The sequence below is a fragment of the Rhinolophus ferrumequinum genome, chromosome 20, assembly GCF_004115265.2.
Source record: "Rhinolophus ferrumequinum isolate MPI-CBG mRhiFer1 chromosome 20, mRhiFer1_v1.p, whole genome shotgun sequence".
In the NCBI taxonomy this organism is placed as follows: Eukaryota; Metazoa; Chordata; class Mammalia; order Chiroptera; family Rhinolophidae; genus Rhinolophus; species Rhinolophus ferrumequinum.
Window position 1 is genome coordinate 8,026,076 of NC_046303.1, and position 23,208 is coordinate 8,049,283.

At 45.5% G+C, this 23,208-nt stretch overlaps 1 protein-coding gene across 1 annotated transcript in view; it reads left to right on the plus strand.

Annotated features, from left to right (window-relative positions):
* Positions 1-22,993, plus strand: part of AOAH (acyloxyacyl hydrolase) — a 140,270-nt gene extending 117,277 nt beyond the window's left edge. Inside the window, exons 17-21 of the mRNA XM_033088018.1 lie at positions 4,039-4,097; positions 4,188-4,247; positions 5,499-5,595; positions 12,710-12,786; positions 22,246-22,993. Coding sequence (XP_032943909.1) covers positions 4,039-4,097; positions 4,188-4,247; positions 5,499-5,595; positions 12,710-12,786; positions 22,246-22,374 — 422 coding nt within the window. The 3' untranslated portion in view covers positions 22,375-22,993. The remainder of the gene's footprint in view (positions 1-4,038; positions 4,098-4,187; positions 4,248-5,498; positions 5,596-12,709; positions 12,787-22,245) is intronic.
* The last annotated feature ends 215 nt before the right edge of the window (positions 22,994-23,208 follow it).

A 23,208-nucleotide genomic window follows, 5' to 3' on the forward strand; every position in this document is an offset into this window, starting at 1 on the left:
CCGAGTTCGGATGCTCTGCCTCGGTGAGTGTGTGTCTCATCTTCATCAATAGCCAAACACCCTGGTCTGATTCGCAGGACACTGTGCGAAGGGCTGTGTACGCACACAAAGGGTTTTCCAATTTATTTCCGCCTTTGAGCCATGATGACGATAATCTCTGGACTTGACTTAAGGACTTAAGGATTAGGAAAGAGCTCAGGGAGAAGGACACAGTCCTTGGACCAGTGACAGTCTCTGCTGCCTCAGTAGGACAGGTGGGAACTCAGCAAAGGATAAATGCCACAGCATCAGAGCGGCAGATAACAGGCCCAGGACGAGACAGGTTCCCAGCTCACTCCTGCCAGCATGTGACTCCCTCCCTCCCAGCATCTGTCCTCTTCGGCCATGTTTGAGAGTCACTTACCCAGCCAGTGTCTGGCGGCCAAACGCTCTGACAGACCCACAGTCTCTACCGCTGATTAAAATTCCTGGCGAGAAATGGATAGTGTTTTTGAGGAACTACCCAAGAGTAAGTGTCACACATTAGGATACTACTTACATAAGATCTTTTGAGAAAGGGCAGCTTTGAGCAGTGAGCAGTCCTCTCAGACACCGTCTGTGAGGAAGGCACCCTTTCCATAAATATGTCCGAGACACCTAGTATGTGCTCTGGGGGTAAAGATGACACGAAGACGGAGTCCCTGTCCTCAATGAGAGAGAAAAGACAACTCCGCTGGGGGACAGAGCATATAGCTCCTGACAGTGAAATTCCCAAGTGTCAGTGACACTGGCACGAGCCATAAGCATCCTGGGAGCTGTCCCCAGGGCCGACCACGATCCACAGGTCAGGGGTTTCCGGCTACAAACAAGCCTGCCCGTAGGCCTTCCTTGAAAGTTCTCTGCCGCAAAGATCGAACAACAATTTCGTCTTACCCCAATCACTGTTAAACTTAAAACGTCATGTATTTTAAAATGTATTGTAGTGTCCCTTATATCATATCACTGGCTTCCCCCAGTCGGAATTAGTGAGGTTTTAATAAGTTTTAGTACCCCAGATCGTATTTCATGGACGTGTGGTTGATCTTTGTTAACACCTGATAGCTTTCATGGGGCCTAAAATTTCATCTATGGTCCCAGCATTAAATAAATACCAAAGCCCCTGCCCTAAAGAACTTACAAATGACTGAGACACACACTGCTGCTCTAGCCGGCTGGGGCAGAACATGCCCTTCTGTCTTCAGAGGGAGCGTATGACACCCACTGGGAGCGCCCACCCACCCCATGTGAGCACACACTGGGAGTTCCTCTGCCCTTACAGTTCCTGGCCACTGCAGGACACTCCTTCTGTCTTGGTCATTCTTGACCAGCTTTCCTCGCCAGATTTGCTTTCTGACCAGGGTGTCGCCGCCACTGCCTCTTTACAGGTTTGACACGTAGGAAGGATCAGTCTTTTTTTTTTTCTTCACAAGTTTTATTTTAACTTTAATAGCATCTTGAGATGCTATTAATTTCTTTTCTTTTTTTTTTTTTGAGGATCATAAGTTCGGGTTGCACAGTAGTTTTCTTATGACCAATTTTTTTATTTATTTATTGGGGTGACAATTGTTAGTAAAATTACCTAGATTTCAGGTGTACAATTCTGTATTACATCATCTATAAATCCCATTGTGTGTTCACCACCCAGAGTCAGTTCTCCTTCCATCACCATATATGTGATCCCCCTTACCCTCATCTCCCACCCCCTACCCCACAGGATCAGTCTTTATACTCAGGCTCCTCAAAAAGCAACAATACCATTAAAGTAACAGGGATAAAAGGTAACACTTAAAAAGAAAGAGTAAGTGGCAAACTGACCATGCCAACAAGAGGAGAAAAACCTAAGAACTCTTTGTTCTCTTCTCTTTCTCTAAACCGCAAGCCCATCACAAGCACTCCCACTGACCCTCCAGGTGACCAGCCCCAGTCACCCTATCCGCTAACAGGCGAGAGGGGAAACCAGCTCTTCGCAGCTTTCCCAGTTACCATCTAACCACACTGAACGTGCCCTTATCCTGTGCAGCAGACGTACCGACTCACACTAGGATTTTCCCTCGATTAGCCTGGTCCTACTGGAGCCCGTGCCAGAGGGCAGGGAGAGAGAGGTGAAAGGGACAGGACTGGGAGAAGGCCCAGGAGGATGGCACGCCTTGTGGTGTCATCTAAGCTTGCTGGTACCTCAGCTGTAGGGCAGCAGGAAGAGGGGAATAAGCTGGGATGAAACAAGATTTTGACTGGGCTTCACCCCCAGTGGGGATCTGGCAGATGAGTCCCCAGTATCCAGGAGCAGGACAAGCTTCAATCCCTCTGGATAGGCTTGAAGGTAGGAAAGGGGAAGGTCCCAGAGTGCTACTTAGGGTCAGGCATGAGGTGCCACCTCCCCCAGGTTGAAGAGACTTCAGCCACTAGGCAGGGGAAAGAGAGAAAGGACACCTCTCCAGGAGAGAGGACTCAGCAGGACCCAGCAGGGTGTCAGGGTCCCAGCCGAGCTACCTGAAGTTTAGTATGAGGCCCTGGTTCCAACAAGATGGTGGAGGGAAGGCTGCAGGTTAGGGGCCGTCCCAGGAGGGAACCAGAGCCAAGTCATCCAGGGACAAGGAGAATCGAGGGTGCACAGTGCAGGCTGGACGTGTCAGTCTCTGCAGCTGGGTTGGGCTGAGATACGCAGGGACACATACAGAGAGGAGACAAATTATAAGACACACACACACACACACACACACACACACACACGAGGGAAAGAAACCTCAGTGGTGAAAAGCAGCATCTTGGGGAAAGTTAGAGCTCTGGGCTCCATGATGAGCCCATAAAGTGAAAGCAAGGACAGAAGCCAGTGGTTGGGGATTCATCTGAAACGCAAAGACGCAGACATCTGTGGGGAGCAGCCGCGGCCTGGTGTGTCACTGTGACTTTAATGGCGATAATAAGCCTGTGGTTTTCCAGTCGTGAGATTCACTCACCCACACAGAGAGATAATGTATTTTTCCTCTATGACAAGAAAATTGAATCTACCTAGCAGTCTAACTGATCTGAAACATAAGTGAAAAATAAGACTGTGTTCTATCACCTTCAATCTTTCTCTCTGCTCAGAGATAGGGCCTATTATTTCCCTTTATTTTTTTTCCGAGCGTGAGAGAAGTATTAATGAATAAGACCTCAGTGATTCACCCCTGAGCTTTGGGAGAACCTGGATTTTGTGTCTCAGCCACAGCACGAAAGATGAATATGCTCGGGGGTGTTTATTCTGTAAGGGGAGAAAAGAGAGGGGAGACACTGAGAAGAGGGAAGAACCACCCCCACCCCGTTCCCCAGAGTCTGTGTCTACCACTGATGTTTGGAAAGGCTCTGGATGAACTTGCATGTAGCACTCACTGCCTTGAATCTCAGGCACCTCCGTAACTTGCACCAAAACAGTAAGTGTACAGCACGTCTACTATTTGGGGCTCAGATAAGACTTCCACTGGCCCATGAAAGGATTTACTCTGCAGACCTCCCCGCTCCTGGCTGCCAAGCACTCTTGGAGACCCTCAGACACTCAGAATGTCCTGCGAGGCCCTCAGCATGGAGCATTGGGTCAGCCCTGGGTGTTTCATAAACTTGGAAGGGAGGTTTTGTCACCTACCTCCTTGAATGCTCCCTGTGCCCCATAGGAACTTGGCATTTCAACCCAGTGCCTGGACAAAGCCACGGTTCTGCAAAGTCCACTGGTAGTGGTGTGCTGGTCCATATGGTGCCCTTGTACCTCTACCTGGGGTCCAGATGAGGTCAGGCCCCCCCAGGCCCTGCCCAAGCCCACAGCCACAGCTCAGGAAGGGTACAAACTCCTTAAGGCCCCTCCCCCACTCCAGGTCTGATTTCTAGGGGCTCAGAAAGGGAAGCACCCAGCATTCCTCAAAAGCAACCACAGTTGAAAAATCAGGGCAGGACCTGGAAGGCCAGCCCTCCGCAGGGGAGGCAGGGCCTCCACACGTGTCTCCAGCTGGCTGCTCTCTCTGAGTGCTTCCTGACCTCTCTGTGTTCCAGGCCAGCTAAACGAGGACGTGACCTATGACCAGTTCTACTCCTTCCTGAGCTGTCTTCAGGTGAGCTCGCACTGATTTGTTCCAAGGCCACGTTCCCCCTCATCACCAGCCCTGTTCCTCTGTAATCACATACCGTTTTCCTGCTCTCAGATCACCCCCTGCCATGGCTGGATGTCTTCCAACCAGACACTCCGCACTCTCACTTCAGAGGTAGGACTCTCGCAGGTGCTTTGATGCCGTCTCGAATCATTCTGTCCTGTCCCTGTGTTTGCTGCAGTGTTTTCACTGAGGGTGGCACTGTGGCAGCGCAATGGCCTCCAAGCTGGTGAGACATCATGCTTCCAGGAGGCTTGAGAGCCGAGAGCGTGTGGGACACCCTATCTCTCTCCTTCTTCCTCCTGTGGGTCTTTCGCTCTTACTGTGTCTTTCAGTCACTGTCTGTGTCTGCCTGTCTCTTCCATACATGCACGTACACACACCCACACACCCTTTAAAGCCGGTCCTAGGCATACGTGTAGAGGTGGAGAGAAGTGAGTAAGCTTAGGCCAGTATGACTGGAGTTCTCCCACATTAAATGAGGACCAAGTACTCCAGAGCCCTTCTTTCTTCTTGAAGGGAACCCATGGTTCATGCAATTTTTCAGGGGTAGTGAATATCTTTATAAAAGATTCATTGAATTTTTTTCACAAAAGAAATGTTTCAATTTAAAAAACAAAATCCTTGGCAAGTGTAATAAAGCACAAACTCCAATAACAAAAATCCCACCCCAGATCCCACCACCCAAAGTTAATATGTCTTTCCAATATGACTTTCTTAATTAGGTATTTTCGGGGTTTTGTCTACAGTGTCAGAATACTGTTTTATGCCTTTTGATGGTCATATGTTATTCCTCCACATCCTAATTTTGTAATCATTTTAGAGTATACAGCATAGGAACGCACCATGATTTATTTTATCCGTTGGGGTTGGACATACAGATTTCCAATTTTTCATTGTAATAAATAGCATTATGTTGTGTGTGTGTGTGTATCCTTGTGTACCGTGTCTGTTTCTTTAAGACAGATTTCTAGAAAAATTACTGGGTCAAAGAGTACACCATGTTTAAGGATTTGATCCATCTTGCCTAATTGCGCTCTAGGAAGGTTAAACAAATTGACATTCTCCATCACCTATCCCACGGCAATATTCTATATTATCATGATCGTTCATCTTTTCTTGGCCAATCCCATGGAGAAAAGTGGTATCTTATTCCTTTACTTTGCACTGATTTGGTTCCTAATGAATTTTAAGAGTTTCATGTGTCCGTTGGCCATTTGTGCATGAGTAGAATTTAATGTGCAGAGCTGCTCTGTCCTTAAGGCTTGGCGTGGGGGTGGGGACCATCGATTTTTTGTTCTGCTGGAATTGGAACTAAAGCCAAAGTCTCGATTTCATCACATCCTCTGTTTCCTTTGTATTCAGAGAGCGGAACAACTCTCCAATACACTGAAAAAAATTGCAACCAGCAAGAAATTTACAAACTTCGATCTGTTCTACGTGGCTTTTGACTTCCAGGAAAGTAAGTTTTGCTGGGTTTGGGTATTAACACAAGACAAAAGCAGCAGCTACTGTTTAGAGCTTGCCCGAGCAAGGGGTTTATAAGCCAGCAGGCAGTAGATTGGACAGGGGGTCCTGACCATCCTGACACACTAATAGCTCTGAGTATTAAAAAAAGGTAAAGTGTGACACTCTTTCTGGGAAGATGGGAGCATCATTCCTTATTCACCATCATTTTAGAATCTCTGAAGCAACAGAGCCAGTGACCAGTTGGAAAAAGCTTTGGCAGGGAGCCAGCAGCAGGTCGTTGGATTCACCTAACTTGTCCTTGCCTGTACAGCAATGCCCCACTTACTGGTGGGCTAACGGGGAATGTGACAGGAATAAGGAATAAGGCAGTGCCTCTCAGAGTAGGCATTGAATTACCCAGGAACTCAGTAGCAATACAGATTCCTGGGCCCTACACATAAAGAAACAAATCAGAGTCTCTTTCGGGAGGGGGGAGCTCAGGTTTGCGTGGGGCAAAGTGGACAACCCATATCCCAGCTTCCAGGAAAGAATTAGTATTTCTTTTCAAGTATTCTGTCCAAATACCAGGGGTTACTGATGAGTGGCCCCCAAAAGACAGGCATGATTACTGGAGCTACGGATTCCTCCTTTACATCTTGACTCTGAAAAATTATTATTTGCTGGCTTTAATCCTCCCCGTCTCATTTTCATTGCTAAGCAATTGTTGTACAAGAGAAAAGCCTCCTGATGACTGACTGTCAGCTGACATGAAGCTAATGAAAAGCTTTACAGTGTGTGCAAAGGATGGATGATTTCTCTTCCAGAGTTTATCCTTTCTATCTCCCCAACCCTCAAAGCCCTCACCCCCCAGCCCCAGCAGCTGGGAGAAAGCAGATGGCCATCATGAATTATCAAATATTACATTAGCTGACACGCTGGCCTTGCAGACTCTAGTACTTCAATTCCGAACATCTTTTCAACAAGACTGATCTCCCTTAACTAGATTTCCTGCCTAGGTGATACATATTTCTCTCATGGGGAGAGACATTTTGATAAATAACCCCTCATTAAAATGCAGAGTTAAAGACTCATTAATGAATTCCTGGTGTAAACAAATATACCACCAAGTGATCTTTGATCATTATCAACCTTGAATATAAAGTTATTAAGCATAATAATGTCTAGCATTCACATGGGACTTTTTCATTTTCCAAAGTAGCCTCTAGCTCTGTCCTTTATTATCTCTGGGACTGCAGGCAAGTCCCTGAACAAACATGTCTACGCTCTCTTTCCAGACCTGAAAATGGAGACACCACGTCTCTGTACCAAATCTGTGGGATGACCATGTGAAATAATGTGTGACACCCCTAAAAGCCATGCCTGGGGCATTGCTGGTCCCCAGGAAAGAGTACCGGTCCCTCACCCTTATTACTCAACGTGTGGTTTGGGGTAAGCAGCGTCCCCTCCACTGGGGGCGACTTATAAATGCAGAACCCCAGGCCCCACTCCTAATTAGGGTCTACCTAATCAGAATCTGCATTTTAACTCAATCCACAGATGACCAATTAAAATTTAATAAATAGGGCTTATAATGCTCCAAGATTAATAACTTTAGTCAGCTGGTCACCGAGTTTTATTAAGTCCCGTTATGTGCTGCATAGGGGCTGGGCCGATCGCGTCAACAGAACAGAACTGTCCTTATTTCCGTGCAGGACCTAGAGAGAAGAGCTTTATTCTTGACCCAGCACTGGCCTCCATTCCCCTGATGACCTTACATGCTCGGACGCAGAGCCCATCCTTGTCGTCACAGCAATAATAAACGCAGTGACAAAGCCACACAAAAAAAAGTTCAGTGACACTGAGCTGAATATTCTAAATCAAATGGCAGTCAGTCACCTTACTGAGAACGCTCCTTGGTATTTCTCCTTGCTTGGAAATTCTCATCAACGGTTCAAGGAATTTCCTGAGATTTTGTAAATTCCTGGCATGTATTCAGGTGAAGGTCTGTTTTGGTGCAGGGCCTTCTCCACCTAGCCCTTCACTGGGAAAGACACAGTGGGAGGGTGTTTGAAGGCAGAGGAAAGGGAGCCCTGGGATCCGACCCCACGAACATCTGTGTGATACAGCGTCTACATGGAATATCAAGGTGCCACCATATCCACCTCCAAAATAGCTGGAATTTGTATCTAGGTTTCAGGAACTCTGCCAAAGTCTTCACTTATGCCCAAAGCCAGATTACTGCAAAGTGAATGTCTTTACCCTGAAATCGTAGCCTTTTCTAGAGCAGGTAGAGGGGTCACCCACTCCCAGATCCATCTCCCTGGGCAACCTCCCACACCTGAGCAGCTCATCATCCGGGAAATCGGGCCTACCTCATGGAGGTGCAGTGTGCTATTACAGGAAGAGCCCAGAGTTTACAACCAGATAGGAACTGTGTTCCTATCCCAGCTCAGACCCAGAATAACTGTGTAACTTTGAGCAAATTAAATAACCATTTAGCTTCTGTTTTCTTTTGTGTAAGGTAGCACTAACTAAACAAAGGGCTTGTGCAAGGATTGAGACAACACTTGTAATGTCGGAAGCACTCAATAACTGTTCACTTACGTCCTCCCACTGCCACTGCCATCAATACATGGAAAGCACCTACTGCATTGTTCCCGGGCATATGATAAATGGAGAATAAATGCTTCTTCTCTTTCAATGTCCAACCCGCCTCCCCTCTCCAGTCATGCCTATGGGTCACTTTGAGTTCCTTAGAGGACGCTGCGGTAGAAATGCATCTCATTATCACTGCAGTCTTCTTTTATCAAAAATAAAGACCTTATAGAATTGCTTATTAAATCTGCTGTCTTAAGAGTCCCATGAAAATCTTTCCTCTCCTTTCTCTACTATATTTGAGCTGACTATGGCGTCATCAATATCCTCGTTTTTAATGTAAAATTTACAATTTCACGCCCTGTGACAAAGCAAATTGCACTTGAGGGTCCCTGACCCTTGGGAGCCGGCTGTTCTCCGCTCTGAGAGCCTCAGTCCAGCCCCGAAAGATGATGGCTCATCTCCAAAGACTTTTTCTCTCTTGCTGACTCATCCTCCAACTGGTTATGAACTAAACAGGCAGCAATTTTCCCTCCCTTCAGGAAATGCCAGCCTGAGCGGGTAATGTCCTTATTCTTTCTTTGTCTGTGCCACATCTCCCAAACAGAGGAAGGAAAATGTCACCTGGCTGACAAGGACATTTTCACGCTGACCATTCAACGGTACCACCCACGGCCCTCCACTCCCACCACTCAATTGAAGTAAACCTTGTTCTTAGTTCTCCTATGTATCTGTTTGTACAAACAACCAGTGACTTCATGGTGCTGACTAACCAGGATGCAGATTTCTCTTTAAATATCTGCGAGTGTTGCTGTTGATCAAGGAGCAACCAACTATTTTATGAATCTTCTTCTGTCATTTCTATTGCATCTCTGAAAAGCTGGTCCTTAGCAGAGTTTCTCTGACTTTACAGATAAAGAAAACATGTTCTACATCAAACCCAAGGGATCATTCACAAAGTTTAAGTCAGGTCTTCTGAAGAACAAATAGGAGTTTATTTACCTGTTTTCAATCATGGTCCCAGGTAAGAAGAAAACTGGCCAACTTGCTAGGCTACCCCTGCTTGGACCTCCCACCCTAAAATCAATCAGGGAAGAAACAGAGACCACTGTCTGGTATCGCAGTTGCTCTGAGAAGGCAAAATCTCACCCTGAGATAAACAAACGGAAAACGGTGGTTTTGCCTAGCACTAGTCACAATATCGGTGAAATCTTAAAACTCCTTTGTGGGTTCCTGACTCTCCCTCTCAGTGTATACTGATGTCTGCAGATAAGCGATGACTGATAACCCTCTCCAACATAATAATCATGTGAGAAAATGATGTTTCCCACTGTGAATAGACTGATTGTAGCCTTGGTAACCTATGGCATTTCTTTTAATACCAATCGGATTACTCTATATGATAAGCCAGTACTTCTAACCACTGCATTCCCTTGTAGCATCCTACTAATGTGGGGGAGGGATGGGGATGGACCCCACACACACATGTTTCCTGGCAGGGAGGAGAGCGTGGTGATAATAAAATGTGGGTGTCCCCCACTGCCCCCCACCTTAGGGTGTGCCCCTGATCCCTTGCAAAGCTTAGTGAGTAAATATCCCTTCTCGTTTCTGTATGCTTTTGTTCTGCAGTTTTCTCTAGAATCCCACGTTATGGAAATTGTTCAATTGCTCCAAGGGGAGTAGGAGGGCATAACCATCCCTTCTCATATTAAAACAGTCACTAATTCTGATGACTGAATTACGTCCACTTGTTCCATGAAGTATAACATCTATCAGCACCTCTCCCTCTGACTACGGGCCAGGATTTTTAGTGTGGTACTTAAGAATGCACATAGAATTCACATCAAAATGGAAATAGCCTAGTCGAACGTTAAGCCCAGGTGCCAAAATTGAATCACATTGGAGGAAACTCAAGTATAAGCAAATCTGACCTTGTAAATATCAAGCTCCTAGCAAGCATGTCTCTCAAGGAACACAGTCTTGGCTTAAACTATGTTTCCTTGATAGGCTCAGATTGGCTTTCCACTGTGGATTTGCCAGATCTCCAGATCACCATAATTCTTTTTCTGAATTTTCTCTAGCCCAGTGAAGGCACAGGTTTAGATTCAAGCTGTCACTCAAACTTCTCTGCAAAGATGGACAGTCAAAAGTGTTGTAAGAGGCTTCCTACCCACACTGGGTCGGAGGCTACGGGGTGGTCCAGGTCAGGCCCACGGCTGGCTGTAAATCTCTTTAGTACCATCTCAGCCTCTTATTCACCCAACCCTGTAACTTTTCAGCAGGCTCTGTCTGAGGGTTTGGCTGGGCTAATTTCCCGTTGTCTTTTTAGCCTGGGGATGTCTTAACATCCCATTGGGATTTATTTCATTCTTCCTTTTCTTTCTCTTTTTAACATTTGTATAGCACGAGGTGAAACCAAACTGAAAATAAAGGGAGAAGCAGGAAAAAGGACAAAAAGTTCCCTGAGAACTAGGGTGAAGTAAAGGGGCACAAGCGGAATGGAAGCGACGTCACCTCTGAAATCATGGGGAGCACAGGGAGGTTGCTGCCCTTGTGGGTGCTTGTAATAGAGACCCTGTGGGACTGCAAGGTAGAGACGAGGCACATATTGCAAAAGAACAAAAGCATTGAGGGAGCCCAGTCGGGGTGACAGTGGCTCTGCATCGAAAGAAACACTTCCAAATGCCTGGCGCTCCATTAAGGGTAATTACTGTTCAGATTGGAGGTGGTTCAGATAGAGAATCAGCATAAAGTTATAAAGTAGGAAAGCAGGACACACCACCCCCACGCTGCAGGAAAACAGTAGGTAACTGGCCCATCCTCTCTTGGGCGAAAGGGGGAAGAAAGAGCCTGAACCAATCATGGGTGAGCACGGACTGGAAGGAATGGGCTGCAGCATTTTGTGCCCAGGGAAGGCAGTCTGGGACCCATAGGAGCTTTAAAGCTTCAGGTCCAGAGGGAAAGGCAGAGCACTCAGAATTGAACCCGAAGCAGAAAGTCTGATTCCAAGGTCATGCCTGAAACAACAGGCAGAACAGCTAGGCAAACTAAAGAAGGCAGATGCTTCCCGAGCCTCTGCCTTTTATTTTCCAAGGTAACTGCAGCCAAGGGCAGGGAAGAAACTATTGAGGTCTGCAAGCTGGTTCAGCAGAACCAATAAGTCTTCCTAAGGGTTCCTGTGGTTTTAGCACCACTGCAGCTCTGAGCTTCCTATCAGAAGAGCAGTTACATTCCGTTGCTTCAGAGATACATCGGTTACCAGCACGAAACAACTCCCCTGGGACTCTGTGTGGAGGACACACTGGACAATGTCTTCAGTTTGAGTTTCACGAGAAATGCAAAGGCCACTTTCCAATAGCTGCTTCTTCCAACAACCTCTAGTAAAGCCCAGATGCAAAATACAAGAGCAGCTCAGTGGTGGCCGTTCTGCCAATAGGAATTGGAGGTCCAGTGTGCAGGACTACAAACCACCAGCAGGAATTTTTTCCTGAGCTTAGAGGAAGGCAGCAGGATTTGCAGGCCCTCTGGGCAGAGAGCGTGGGTAGCAAGTGGGGATGGCATGTTGTGGTATTAGGACTACTTACGAAAGCAGAGTAAACCAATTCCGCTTTGGGAAAGTCCAGCTAATTTTGTCCAGTCAAGGCCCCCAGTGGAATTTGCATTTCGTCCCTAGAGGTGAGGCGGAGGTGAAACAACCAGGGTGCAGATCCCTGCCCTTGAGTTTTTGTGGAGTGAAGAGGGAAGAACCCGCGGAATCTTAGCTGTGTCTGCTCCCGTCTCTGAAGGGTGGGAAAGTGAGGACCTGGGCCACGCAGGGAGCAACAGGTTGCACGATTTTTTCTCTCTGGAGGCTCTCCAGGCCTGGAAATTTCCTCAGCAAGTTCTTATTGCCTGTATGATCCACAGTGCAGAGAGAATGTGCTGCTACTGCAGACATTCCTGGTCTCTGACTCCTGTTGACAAATAGTGTTATTGCTTCTCATCGCTTTGGGGCTCAACATATTTTCTCTGTGGCCCTTCTCACTCTAAATGTGATGTTGAGATGATTTTACCTACGTCATTATGTTTCTGACAAACTGTTGGATTTTTCCTGGTGATGCTTGACACGTGCAGGCCGTAACTGGAAATGGTAGCCCATGAAATGTGATGGTAACAAAACGTTCGATTTTCCCCTCTTGCTCCTGCAATACTGTCCTACCGGCCACTGAGAAAGGAGACGGATGTAAACTGGTGTCGAATATTCCAGAGCTGACCTTTTCCCACCCCTCTCCTCACTACACAAACCACATTTATCCAACACCCTCACACATTTTCTTCCTGAGTTGGGGGCTGGCGGGAATCATACAATGGGAAGATCATTTCCGTTCAGAAAGCCCCCAGCCTGACACAACAACTCAGAGGCAGCCGTGGCTGGGTACGCGTGCGGCTCGGAAGTGGGAAGCTATGACGACATTTTTCACACAGTCGTTGCTCCCTGACTGTTGCTGGTGGAAGTGTGTCTCTAACCCGCTGGTTGTGTGTGTGTCCTGCAGTTACAAAGAAGTGGCAGAAGAGAGGCGGGCAGCCCTGGCAGCTCATTGAGCCCGTCGATGGATTCCACCCCAATGAGGTAAGCGCAGTCACACAGTGGTTGCTGAAGACTATCTGTTAGGTTATGTTTTAAATATAATTATGCATCCATGTGTTTATTTTTATACTGTTTTATTACAGAAACAATCTGAGGTAAACGTACACACATGTGTAAGATAGAACATTCATGAAAATCAGAGTAAAAGGAAAATAAGGTGGAAATGATACCTGGCTTTTTGACTGATTCATAGTCATGTAATGTGTGCAGGGGAGGTCTGAGAAACTGCCAGCGGGAGCCTCCAACATCAACCCTGTGCTTCCTAGGGGCTGATGCAAGCAGGGGCATAGGTCGTAGCCTCCATAAGACAGAACAATAAATCAAGTACTCAAAAATTAAACAAATAAAATAAATAAATAAATTATATATATATATATATATATATATATATATATATATATATATATACACACACATATATAATCACAAGGCTTCCTGGAAGTCAGACCTGTAAGAAATCTCTTCTACAGATCCTTCTAGAAAGGACGTTGTCTGAGAGGAGAACACGGGGAGCCGGAGAGCAGACTCTGTCCCCTCCCGCCCCCACCCTGTCCATTATCCTGGCTTCAACCAGAGGAGCTCCCCTTTTATCTGTTATACATACTGGACCTGCTCATGATGTTTCTTAACTAAAAAATAATAATAGAATAAGAAGGGAGAGAGTGTTTCTGCCATTCTTTTCATTTTGAAAGCTGGAAATTCTCCCCAACTATAGTCTTTCAGACCCAGCCTTTGGTAAGTGGCAGTGACAAGCGTCCAAATTTCCCAGCCACCTTGGTCTTGATGGTCAGTCAAACCACAGGGAGGGCTGATCATTCCTTCAGGAGCCTGGAGGGAACTGTAGCACCTTCCGCCGGCTCTAGGCCCAGTGAGAACCCACGGGCACGACCAATGGGAAAAGAAGAGGCTACTCGGTCAATAGATGAATGAACAGCGGTGCCCCACAAATGCTGGGTCAATTTTAGAGCATTAAATGCCCATCTCACTATTTTAAATAACAAAAATAAATAAACAAAAGCAATGCACCTCAGAGTATCTAACTTTCCTGTGTGTCATTTGGATGAGTTGATCCAAGAGAATTTTTGGCCAGAAGCTGGTTAAGTATTATAGTCTGCCCCTTCCTCCTCCACCCCCCGCAAAAAAAAAAAAAAAAAAAAAAAAAAAAAAAAAAAATTAATATCTTTCATTTTAGAACAGTTAATGTGGAGACCTTCTTTCTGGCAATAATTAGGCAGTTGTCATTCTTTGTACCTCATAGAATTTTACCCTTCTGTTTCTATAGAGAAAAGGCCTATAAAGAGATGGTCAGTTAATCAGGCACAAACTAAAAAGAAGAAGACAGCTTTGTTTTATCCCCTGGGACATGTCTGTCCTATCCAAAGACGATCCTGTCCCTGGCTCTTAAAATATTAGGGTTCAAGGTCTGTCAAACTGAAGTTCCATCTTCCCCTCAAACAGCTTCGCCTGTAGGTGATTATGGAGAACAGAGTCAAAAGCTGAATACCGGATGTGCCGTAATCTCATGTTATTCCCGAGAGATTTGTTCCCATGCTGGTAGTGGGTGACAGAGTGGGCAAGAGTGGTGGAGCCACATCTAAAGTGGGCGACAACGGACAGCCCTGCCTAAAGCCCGCCTATTTGTCACGTATATTAAGCCGAACAGTTCAGATTGCAACTCACCATCTGAAAATGTTTATTGAGTGCCACCCCATCTCAAACACTGTGAGAATTCAAGAGCGAACAAGAAACTGCGCCTGCCGTGTAAGAAGATTGTAGGGTAGAGTGGGAGAATGACAAGTAAACAGATAATTAAACATAAAGTGCTAACTGCCTCCAAATGTGCAGCACAGATGCTATGGGGGCATCATGGGGGAGGAGAGGGAAGAAGGAGTGTTAGAAAAGGTGCTCCGAGGAGGTAATTCAGAACTAAGACCATAAACTAGGCAAGCGAACGGAAGGGGGGGGGTTCCCAGAAAGTGTTTTTGCATCGACGAAGACCTGGGTCTCAAAGAAAGCATGGCTCCTGGGAGGAAACCAAAGTGCGACAGTACAGCCAGGCCATGGAATGGAGGAGGAAGGAAGAGAGCTATTCAGGGCCCAGGTGATGTAAGGTCTGTATGGAGTTTGACCTTTTTCCTGTGGGGAGTGGAGCTCCACTGCAGGTTTTTAAGCAAGAAAGAAACAGAACCGGACTTGTATTCTAAACAGATGGCAGCATGGAGAATGGCTTGGTGGGGGGACCGTCTCTTGGGAGGGAGAACTGGGAGGATGCGCCTCTGTGTGAGATGGTGCCGGCCTGAACAAAGGTAGTGGGGGTGGGGAGAAACAGAAAGGTTTGTATGAGAGAGATTCAGATGGCTGAATCCCCGGAACATGGTCACGTACTAGAAGTGAGGGTAAAAGAGAAAGGCATGCTACGCCTGATACTTCTTTCATGACTTGGGAAATTGGATCGATGACTCCACTGCCCACCGAGGTAAAGAACCCAGGGGATGGAGTGGTTTAAGGAGGAGTTTAGCACATGTTGGATTTAAGGAGCCCACAGGAGTCCAAATGGGGATGTCCTTTCCGTACGTAATATACAAGCTTAGAACTCAGGAAATGATACAGATATGAGCGCCATGAAGATAGACTTGTGACTTGTGACTTGAAGATAGACTTGTGAACGGAGCCTTCGGATGTCCCTGCCTGTGCCCCTCCAGATGACCTGCCTTACAGCAGAGGCAGTCGTAATGGATCCTTCTAGATAACGGGGCAGCTAGAGAGTCCACATCTTTTTCATCTTGACAGAACCAACAGGTATTGGTCCCTCACCACCAGCAGGGGAGCAGGCTTTATCTTATTGGCCTATTTCTTCCTAAAATTCTGATAAAGAAGCCAGGGGAGTGTCTAATCATTATTGGTTCAACTGCTCCAGTTTTCTTTGGGAGACAAGTTTAATAAATATAAACATGGGTTGTATAGAACAGTTCAATTTATGATTTACACATGATAATTTTTGAGCCAAATGAAATTCACTATCTGAACTCTTTGCTTATCTTTTAATGGAAAAAAAGCAGACTAACAACTGCTTTACCTTTTTATCTCACTCCCAAAATGTAAAACCAAAACTTTGAGAAATATCTTCTTTAATATAAGGGGGGAAGTAGAAGGTTATAATGCCAGACTTGCTGATTGATTGGATTTGGTAGGTAGGAGGGAGCTGACTCACAGGATTGGGTGGCTAGATAAAAAAGGTGAAAAATACTCAGTCAAGAAACTCAGAAGAAGGGGCAGATCTAAACATTCTGAATTTGCGGTGCCTGCACAATATCCAGATGGAACTCTTGAAATGGCCATTAGGTCAAAGTTATGGATTCTGATCTGAGGAGAGTGATCTGGCATAGAAACACAGGTTTGGGAATCACCAGCTTCTAGTTAAGAGCTGGAGATATTTGCAGGGATGAGATTTTCCTTCAACTTGTAAAGGAAAATAAAGATCAAAGAGGATTAAGACTGAGCAGGTATTTTAGTTATCTGTTGTTGCAGACCAAATTACCTAAAATGACACACATTTCTTAGCTCACAGTTTTTGGGAGGCATAGCTTAGCTGGGTCGTCTACCCCACTGTCTCTCCCGAGTTGCAAGCAAGGTATCTGCCAGGGCTGGGTCTCACCTGCAGGCTTGACTGGGGAAGGATCTGCCTCTAAGCTTGTATGTTTGTTGGCAGAATTTAATTCCTTGAGGTCTGTTGAACTGAGGGTCTCAGTTCCTAGCTGACTGTTTGTGAGAGGCCACCATGGTTCCTTCCCATGTGGGCCTCTCCAACATGGCAGCTTGCTTCACCAATGAGTATAAGACACAAGACTATAGAGAGAGTCCAGTCCACCAGCAAGACAGGAGTCACAACTGTATGTAACCTAATCACAGGGTAATATCCATCACCTCTGCCATATTCTAGAAGTTCAAAGCAAGTGACAGGCCCCACCACACTCAAAGAGGGATTACGCAGATGTGACTACCAGCAGGTGGGAAACATTGCCCACACAGAAGGGCTCACTGGAAAAAAGACCTAGGGGATCATTGGATGCCTCTGGTGACAGCAGCTGTAGCAGAGAGTTAGGAATAGCAATCAAACTGCTGACAAAATGCAAAGAAAGTTTGACCTAGAAAACAAATTATATTGCAAAGACCGAAGACCCAGATTTGTGGCCTATGGAAGCTACAGCAATTCTACTTATTCAAATGCTCTTTTTTTTTTTTTAATATGTGCAAAATTAAGCATCTGGATAGGCACTTAAAAGATCTCTGGGCCTAAAATCATACACCAGTAAACAGAAAATGTTGGAAGAGCTACAGACATATATCAAGTCCAGTTTCCTTGGCTACTCCAGAACCACCCAGCTAACCATCCCCAACACCTCCTGCCTGAGCAGCTTCGCCCAACAAAGCTCTCTGCAAAACAAGCTGCTCTCCTCTCATAGTGCCAGCAGCAACTCACACCATCCTCTCAAAACTCTTCCTGCAAGCAATGAAACTTCGGTGACATCAATTGCCCTCCTCTCTCTGGAGCCCTTGACGTAAGATGCATAACCAATTGTCCTGGGCAGACTTGTGGAGTCCCTCATAAAAGGAAGTTATGCCGGCAGTGAGCGGGGGCTTCTGGGTCAGGAAAGCTTCAAACCACAGGCGCCTTAGGCCGGCCCTGCACGTGCATCAGGCACTATGTATATTCACTTTGCTTTACTCATCAACAAATAGCAATAGTGGTTTGGGGGATGAGTCAGCACAGAGAGGCTGGGGGTGGGGGTTCACATTTCCTCTTAAATAGAAGTGTTTAAATGCACCTCACACCATTGTCATGTTGTAAGTTTACAAATTTACAATTAATTGCGACCAAAAGTGACCAGAAACCCACTAGACTATTTCGGAACAGATTAAGTAAGAGGTCAGAGAAGCAAAGTCACACATTCCCCGTGTTCCAGATTACCCTGAAGGTGTTCAAGAGCCATCGCACAAAGATAGCCCAGAAGCCTTCTTCCTGCAGAAGGTAAATCCGGAGTGGATTTTTAACTTTGGTCCCATAGAACCCCAGAGTTAAATTTAGCAAGGATTCAACTGAAGAGGTATCAAGCCATGAGAAGTTTTTGGCAAAATCTATATGATCTTGCTATGAATTACATTTATTCTTTTTTAAATATTACGAAAAGGTGGTTACAGGTTAGGATTTGATTTTCATGGTTGTCTTACTCAAGAGTTCTATTTTTGTAGCAACATACATACAATTAGCTTATGAAGTGGGTGTGGGGAGGAATCCCAGATTGTGTCCAGCTATGACCAGTGCTGGGCTTCTGTCATGTCTGGGTGTATCTTATTGAACTTGTGGGGTGAATCTGACATAGCGCATCTGCTTAGGGCGCTGGGGACTCTCCTAGGGAAGAACGCATAGTAATGTGGACGAAAAAGGGGTTCTAAGGAAAGTAACCTCACAGGGTGATTTGGTCATAAATTCCTAACTGGACAGGCCATGGTGGGGAGTCACGCCCCAAGCCTACAACATTTTCGTAAATGGTTTATCTTTGCCTTAAGCCATTGTTTTTGTGCATCCAGTTTAACCTTTGAAATGCCTCTTTTTAGACCCCTCAGAAGCATAACTACCCTCCAGAGATCACATAATCTTGTTAACTATCCCGCAATCCAGTCCCTGCCTTGCTTTCTCCCATCTTCATATAATCTTCCTTATGTTCCCGCCTTAATTTCAAATGCATAAAAGAAGCTGCAAAACTGTCATTCTCTGAGCATTTGAGATCTTGCTTCCCAGCAATTATTGTCAGTTTGGCATAAATCAAATCTTATTAAAATTCTCTACAGGTTTGGACAATTTCTTACATTGAAAATAAGTACAAATCTGATTACGCAAAGAAGCATGGTTCAATTTAAAAAGTATCATTAGAAGGAAGAGAAATTCTAAAAGCCATATGGTGGCTGTCACCGCGGGTCCAAATGAAAAACTCTACCAGGTTCCACTTCTCTCGCTACAGACTCCTGAATCCTGAGATCAGGGGCTGCGAGTAAAAACTGAATGAGCTGTTTCACCAAAAACTTGTATCAGGCAATGGGGTGTTAAGTGACCCTGCTTTGTCACCCCTTCTGTGGGAATTTCAAAGAGAAGCGAGAGGAGACTTCGCAGTGGACCAATGACCAGCACAGGGTTTGGCACTGAGAGAGCTTCTAAGCAGCAGCAACAGGCAGCTAGGTGGGTGGGTGTGCCCCACAGACACAGGGGCTGCAGGGGTGCCTGCAGAAAGGTGTCAGTGCCCATCAGAGGTAGACTTACCTGCGGAAGGGTCACATGCGCTGGAATCAGCCGTGGTGTCGGGACAAAGGCAGTACCACCCATGTGGCAGCTATCTGGACTCTTCGCAGCTGGAGCCCTGCGAGAGCACGCAGGCAGCTGAGGCAACTACATAGGAAGAGACGCAGAAGGTGCTAGCTCAGTGAACCGGAAAATCCCACGTAACCAGAACCCCACCATTCCCTCGCATTCTGCTGGACCAGACACCATCCCCTGCATGTTAAGTAAGGTTAGTGAGCAAAGCAGCCTAAGAACCTCTCCTGTGCAGCACATGTGTGTGAACTGGCAGGAGGAAGCTGTCTCCATTCCCTGTCCTGAGCACAAATCCTAGGGACATGTGTGGCAAAAGTCTCCATTGGAGGAATAAATTAGTTTGCACTCACCTGATGGAATGCCATGCATCGAAAAAACACCAATGATATTGTTCTACCTTTAGTGACACAAAAATATGTTTGTAATATAGACCAAAGTAAATAATAGCAGATTAAAGACTGTGGGAACTATTACTCAACTGTATGCATTTATCAACACTTATGGAACTGTTTACGAAATAGTTCATTGTCGTGTGTGTAAATTATACCTCAAATAGAGCAGATTATAAAATGATATTTACAAAGCGATCCAATTTGTGTGTGTGTGTGTGTGTGTGTGTGTGCACGCACGTTAATAGTGGCTATCTTTGTTATAATTACAGCTGATTTTTTATTCTGTTTATCTCTTTTTGTTTAATTGCCTTTTAAATTTTTTTCTCAAATGACTAGGTATTGCTTTACTATTTTAAAGTATGATAAGGAAGCACAAAAGATATTTGGGATAATGAGGGGAAAGGATGGCTGGGTCTTGCCCGGTGCTGTGTGTCATGGGGGATATAAGACGACGCTGGTTGTAAGAAAAACCCAGTAGGTGCTCATTAAGTGTTCCTCAGATGAATGAATGACGGTAGTGGCTTGTTTTATCACAAATCTCTAGTTTAGTAATAACAATCTCACTCTCATTTTAGACCCAATATATTAGCAATGCACACTCATATTTCAATCTCCACTGGAGTGACAGCCACCTAATTGCTTTCAAACCACATAGTTACCAGATACTCCATCTGAGCTCTTTCATTTTAACTTTCTTTTTATCCTCACCCCTATTTCACCCCTTATTTAGACTGGGAAATAGATGACCACAAATGTCTTGGTGCCTCATAATTGTTAGGAAGATAGCTTACGTGTATCAAGTTTGAAAGGGAATGAACAAAAAAGAACAATTAATAATTTTCTACAGACCTGGCCAGCAGCCTCCTTTGTTGAGAAATAGCAGGAAAAACAGCCACAAGACCAATCCTCTGCCTTCGAAGACACTGATTGTTTTGTGTGTAAGAGATGATCAGACACTTCCCAGAAACCTGCCAGCTTGCCAGTGGGCCTTTGTGTTTGTGTGTTTGTGTGTGTGTGTGTGTATGTGTGTGTGTGTGGTGCATGTGGTATGTATTGGTGTGTGTTTGTATGTGTGTGTGGTGTATGTGGTATATGTGGTGTGTATGTGGTATGTGTGGTGTGTATTGGTGTGTGTATGTGTGTGTGGTATGTGGAGTGTGGGGTATGTGTGTATGTGTGTGTGCTATGTGTGGTGCGTGTGTGTGTGTGTGTGTGTGATGTACTAGACATATGATCAAGATTACATAGTTGGATGGACGGAATTTGGGGTCCACCTCAGCAGGCTCGAAACATATTACTATACGGGGGATATTTAATGCAGCCACTCAATCAGTTCTCACTTTTTCAAACAACTGCTAAACTCTTGCACATAATTTAGACCCAGAAAGGTCTTTAGATCGTTTTCTCAAGCCCACACACTTTGCAAATGAAGTGGAAGCAGACTGGCCAGCGTCACACAGGCGCTGGCAGCTGTGCCTGTTGAAACGGTGAACGGGCCCTGCGCTTCGGAGACAATGTCCACGTGCTTCTGAACAAAGTGGGGAACCCCCCTGAGCATCCTCCCTGAACAATGTGTTCTCCTCTGAGACCTTCCACAATCTCATTTCTTTCATCATCCGGTATTAAAAACCCCTGTGAAGATCCAGCCACAGGAGGCCTGAACACCTGGCCAGGCCCCATTTGCTAAATGGATGAGGGCATTATCGGCCGAGAAAGGCGGTTCATCAAGGGCATGTTGATGACAAGCCAGGGGATGAGACAATCAAGAACGGCCCCTGCTACATCGGTGAATAAAAGGGAAACCTGACGGACAACAATGCAACCAGAGTGCGCGTTAGGCTGGGAGAGAAGACCTGTCCCCTCCCAGCCCACCGGGCACAGTTGGTACCTTTTCCCCTTCAGCTGTAGGCATCTCTCTCACAGCGCCCCCTACAGGCTTGTTGGTGTCATTTTGCATGTGTTTCCCTCACTAGACTGGGAGTTCTCGAGGAAAGCCCTCATTGTGTTGGTTCCAAAACCCAGCCTTTGTCCTGCAGTAAATGTTAGCTGTCCACAGATAAGTGAATAAATGGCTTTCTGAGGAAGACTATTTGTTATCTAGCACTGAATAACAAATCAGCACAAATTTAGCAGCTCAAAACAATATTGATTTTTTTTTTTTATCTCACAGTTTGGAGTGTTGGTACAATTTAACTGGGTCCTCACAAAGTGGAAACCCAGGTGTATCGTCCAGGCCACATTTTCATCTGGAGGCTCAGCTGGGGAAGAATTGCTTTCAGATACACTTGGGTTGTCAACAAAATTCATTTCCTAGTGGTTGTAGGACTGAGGACCCAACTTCTTGCTGGAGGTCAGCAGGAAGCCACCCTCAGTCCCTCGCCATGTGGGTTTCCTACTTCATCAACTCAACAAGGAGTCTCCAGAGTAAGGCTGCTAGCAGAGTTGGTTTTAGATACTGTTACAGCATCACTGAAGTGACATCTTTCCACCTTTGCCATATTCTGTTGGTTAGACCCAAGTGATGGGTCCCACCCACATCAAGGGATGGGCATCACACCAAGACACAAAGGTAGGAATCTTGGAGCACCATCCAGAGTCTGTCCAGCACACAAAGAACAGAGTAAAATCTTGCCAGTAAATTCTTTACTTTGTTATAATTTTCCTTTTACTCTTCTCTCACAGATCGCTTTGCTGCTGTTGGCAGATGGTTTCTGGAACAAAGTGCAGCACCAGTGGCCCCATATCCTGGGAAAGGAGAATCCGTTCAACCCCCAGATTGAACAGGTGTTTGGAGACCAAGGTGGGCACTGAGTCCCTTGTGGACATGCACTCCAGGGCAGCTCAGATAACAGAACCTTGGCAAACTCATCCAACAAGCAGTTATGGGGCTGTGATATCACAGACTCATTGGCTCTCTTTAGCAGCATCTTTGCAAAGTGTTTTTCTCTCACCTAAGAGCATATTCAAATGACAGTGTGATTCTGTGTGCTTCTGGATCAGTTCCCCTCCAACTGACGCTCAAATGACCTTTAATAAAGTGCTTTGGGTGCCATTCCAAGTAAGAGAGAACATGCGGCCTTGAGCAGCCAATTGTTCTAAAAACAAGTAAGAAATCCGGCATGTTCGGCAACTTACTGAGGGTGTTGGTGCACCGATCCTCCCTCATTGTTAACGTTTCATGATGGCTCTTCCTCAGAAGGCTGCTGACTGGGTGCCAAGGACTCACAAAAGAACACAAACCTGTACACACAAAATTAGGGACAAACGTGAATATGTAGAATGAGAAAAGAAATCCCCACTATCTACAAATGTTTAAAAATTTACAAATATCATAAGACCCACAAAGTCCAGAAAAAAATGACAACTTTTCTTTATTTAAACGATACTCTTATATTTCTTTGGCTACATTACCGAATTGTCTCTTCTTATAACAATGATTTTTTTTTATGTTATTGTCTACAGATAGAACAGAAAAATAAAGTTCGTTGCTCACTGTTGATATTTTCAAAGAGTTTCCTTCAGCTACACAACTTACTAGTGATCAAGTAATGTGCATTGTGAGGATTTTTGCTGAATTGGAAAGACCTCTATGAAATTTCCTTTGTGTGGGACCCATTAAAGACACACTATTTGTAGTGTTGTTAA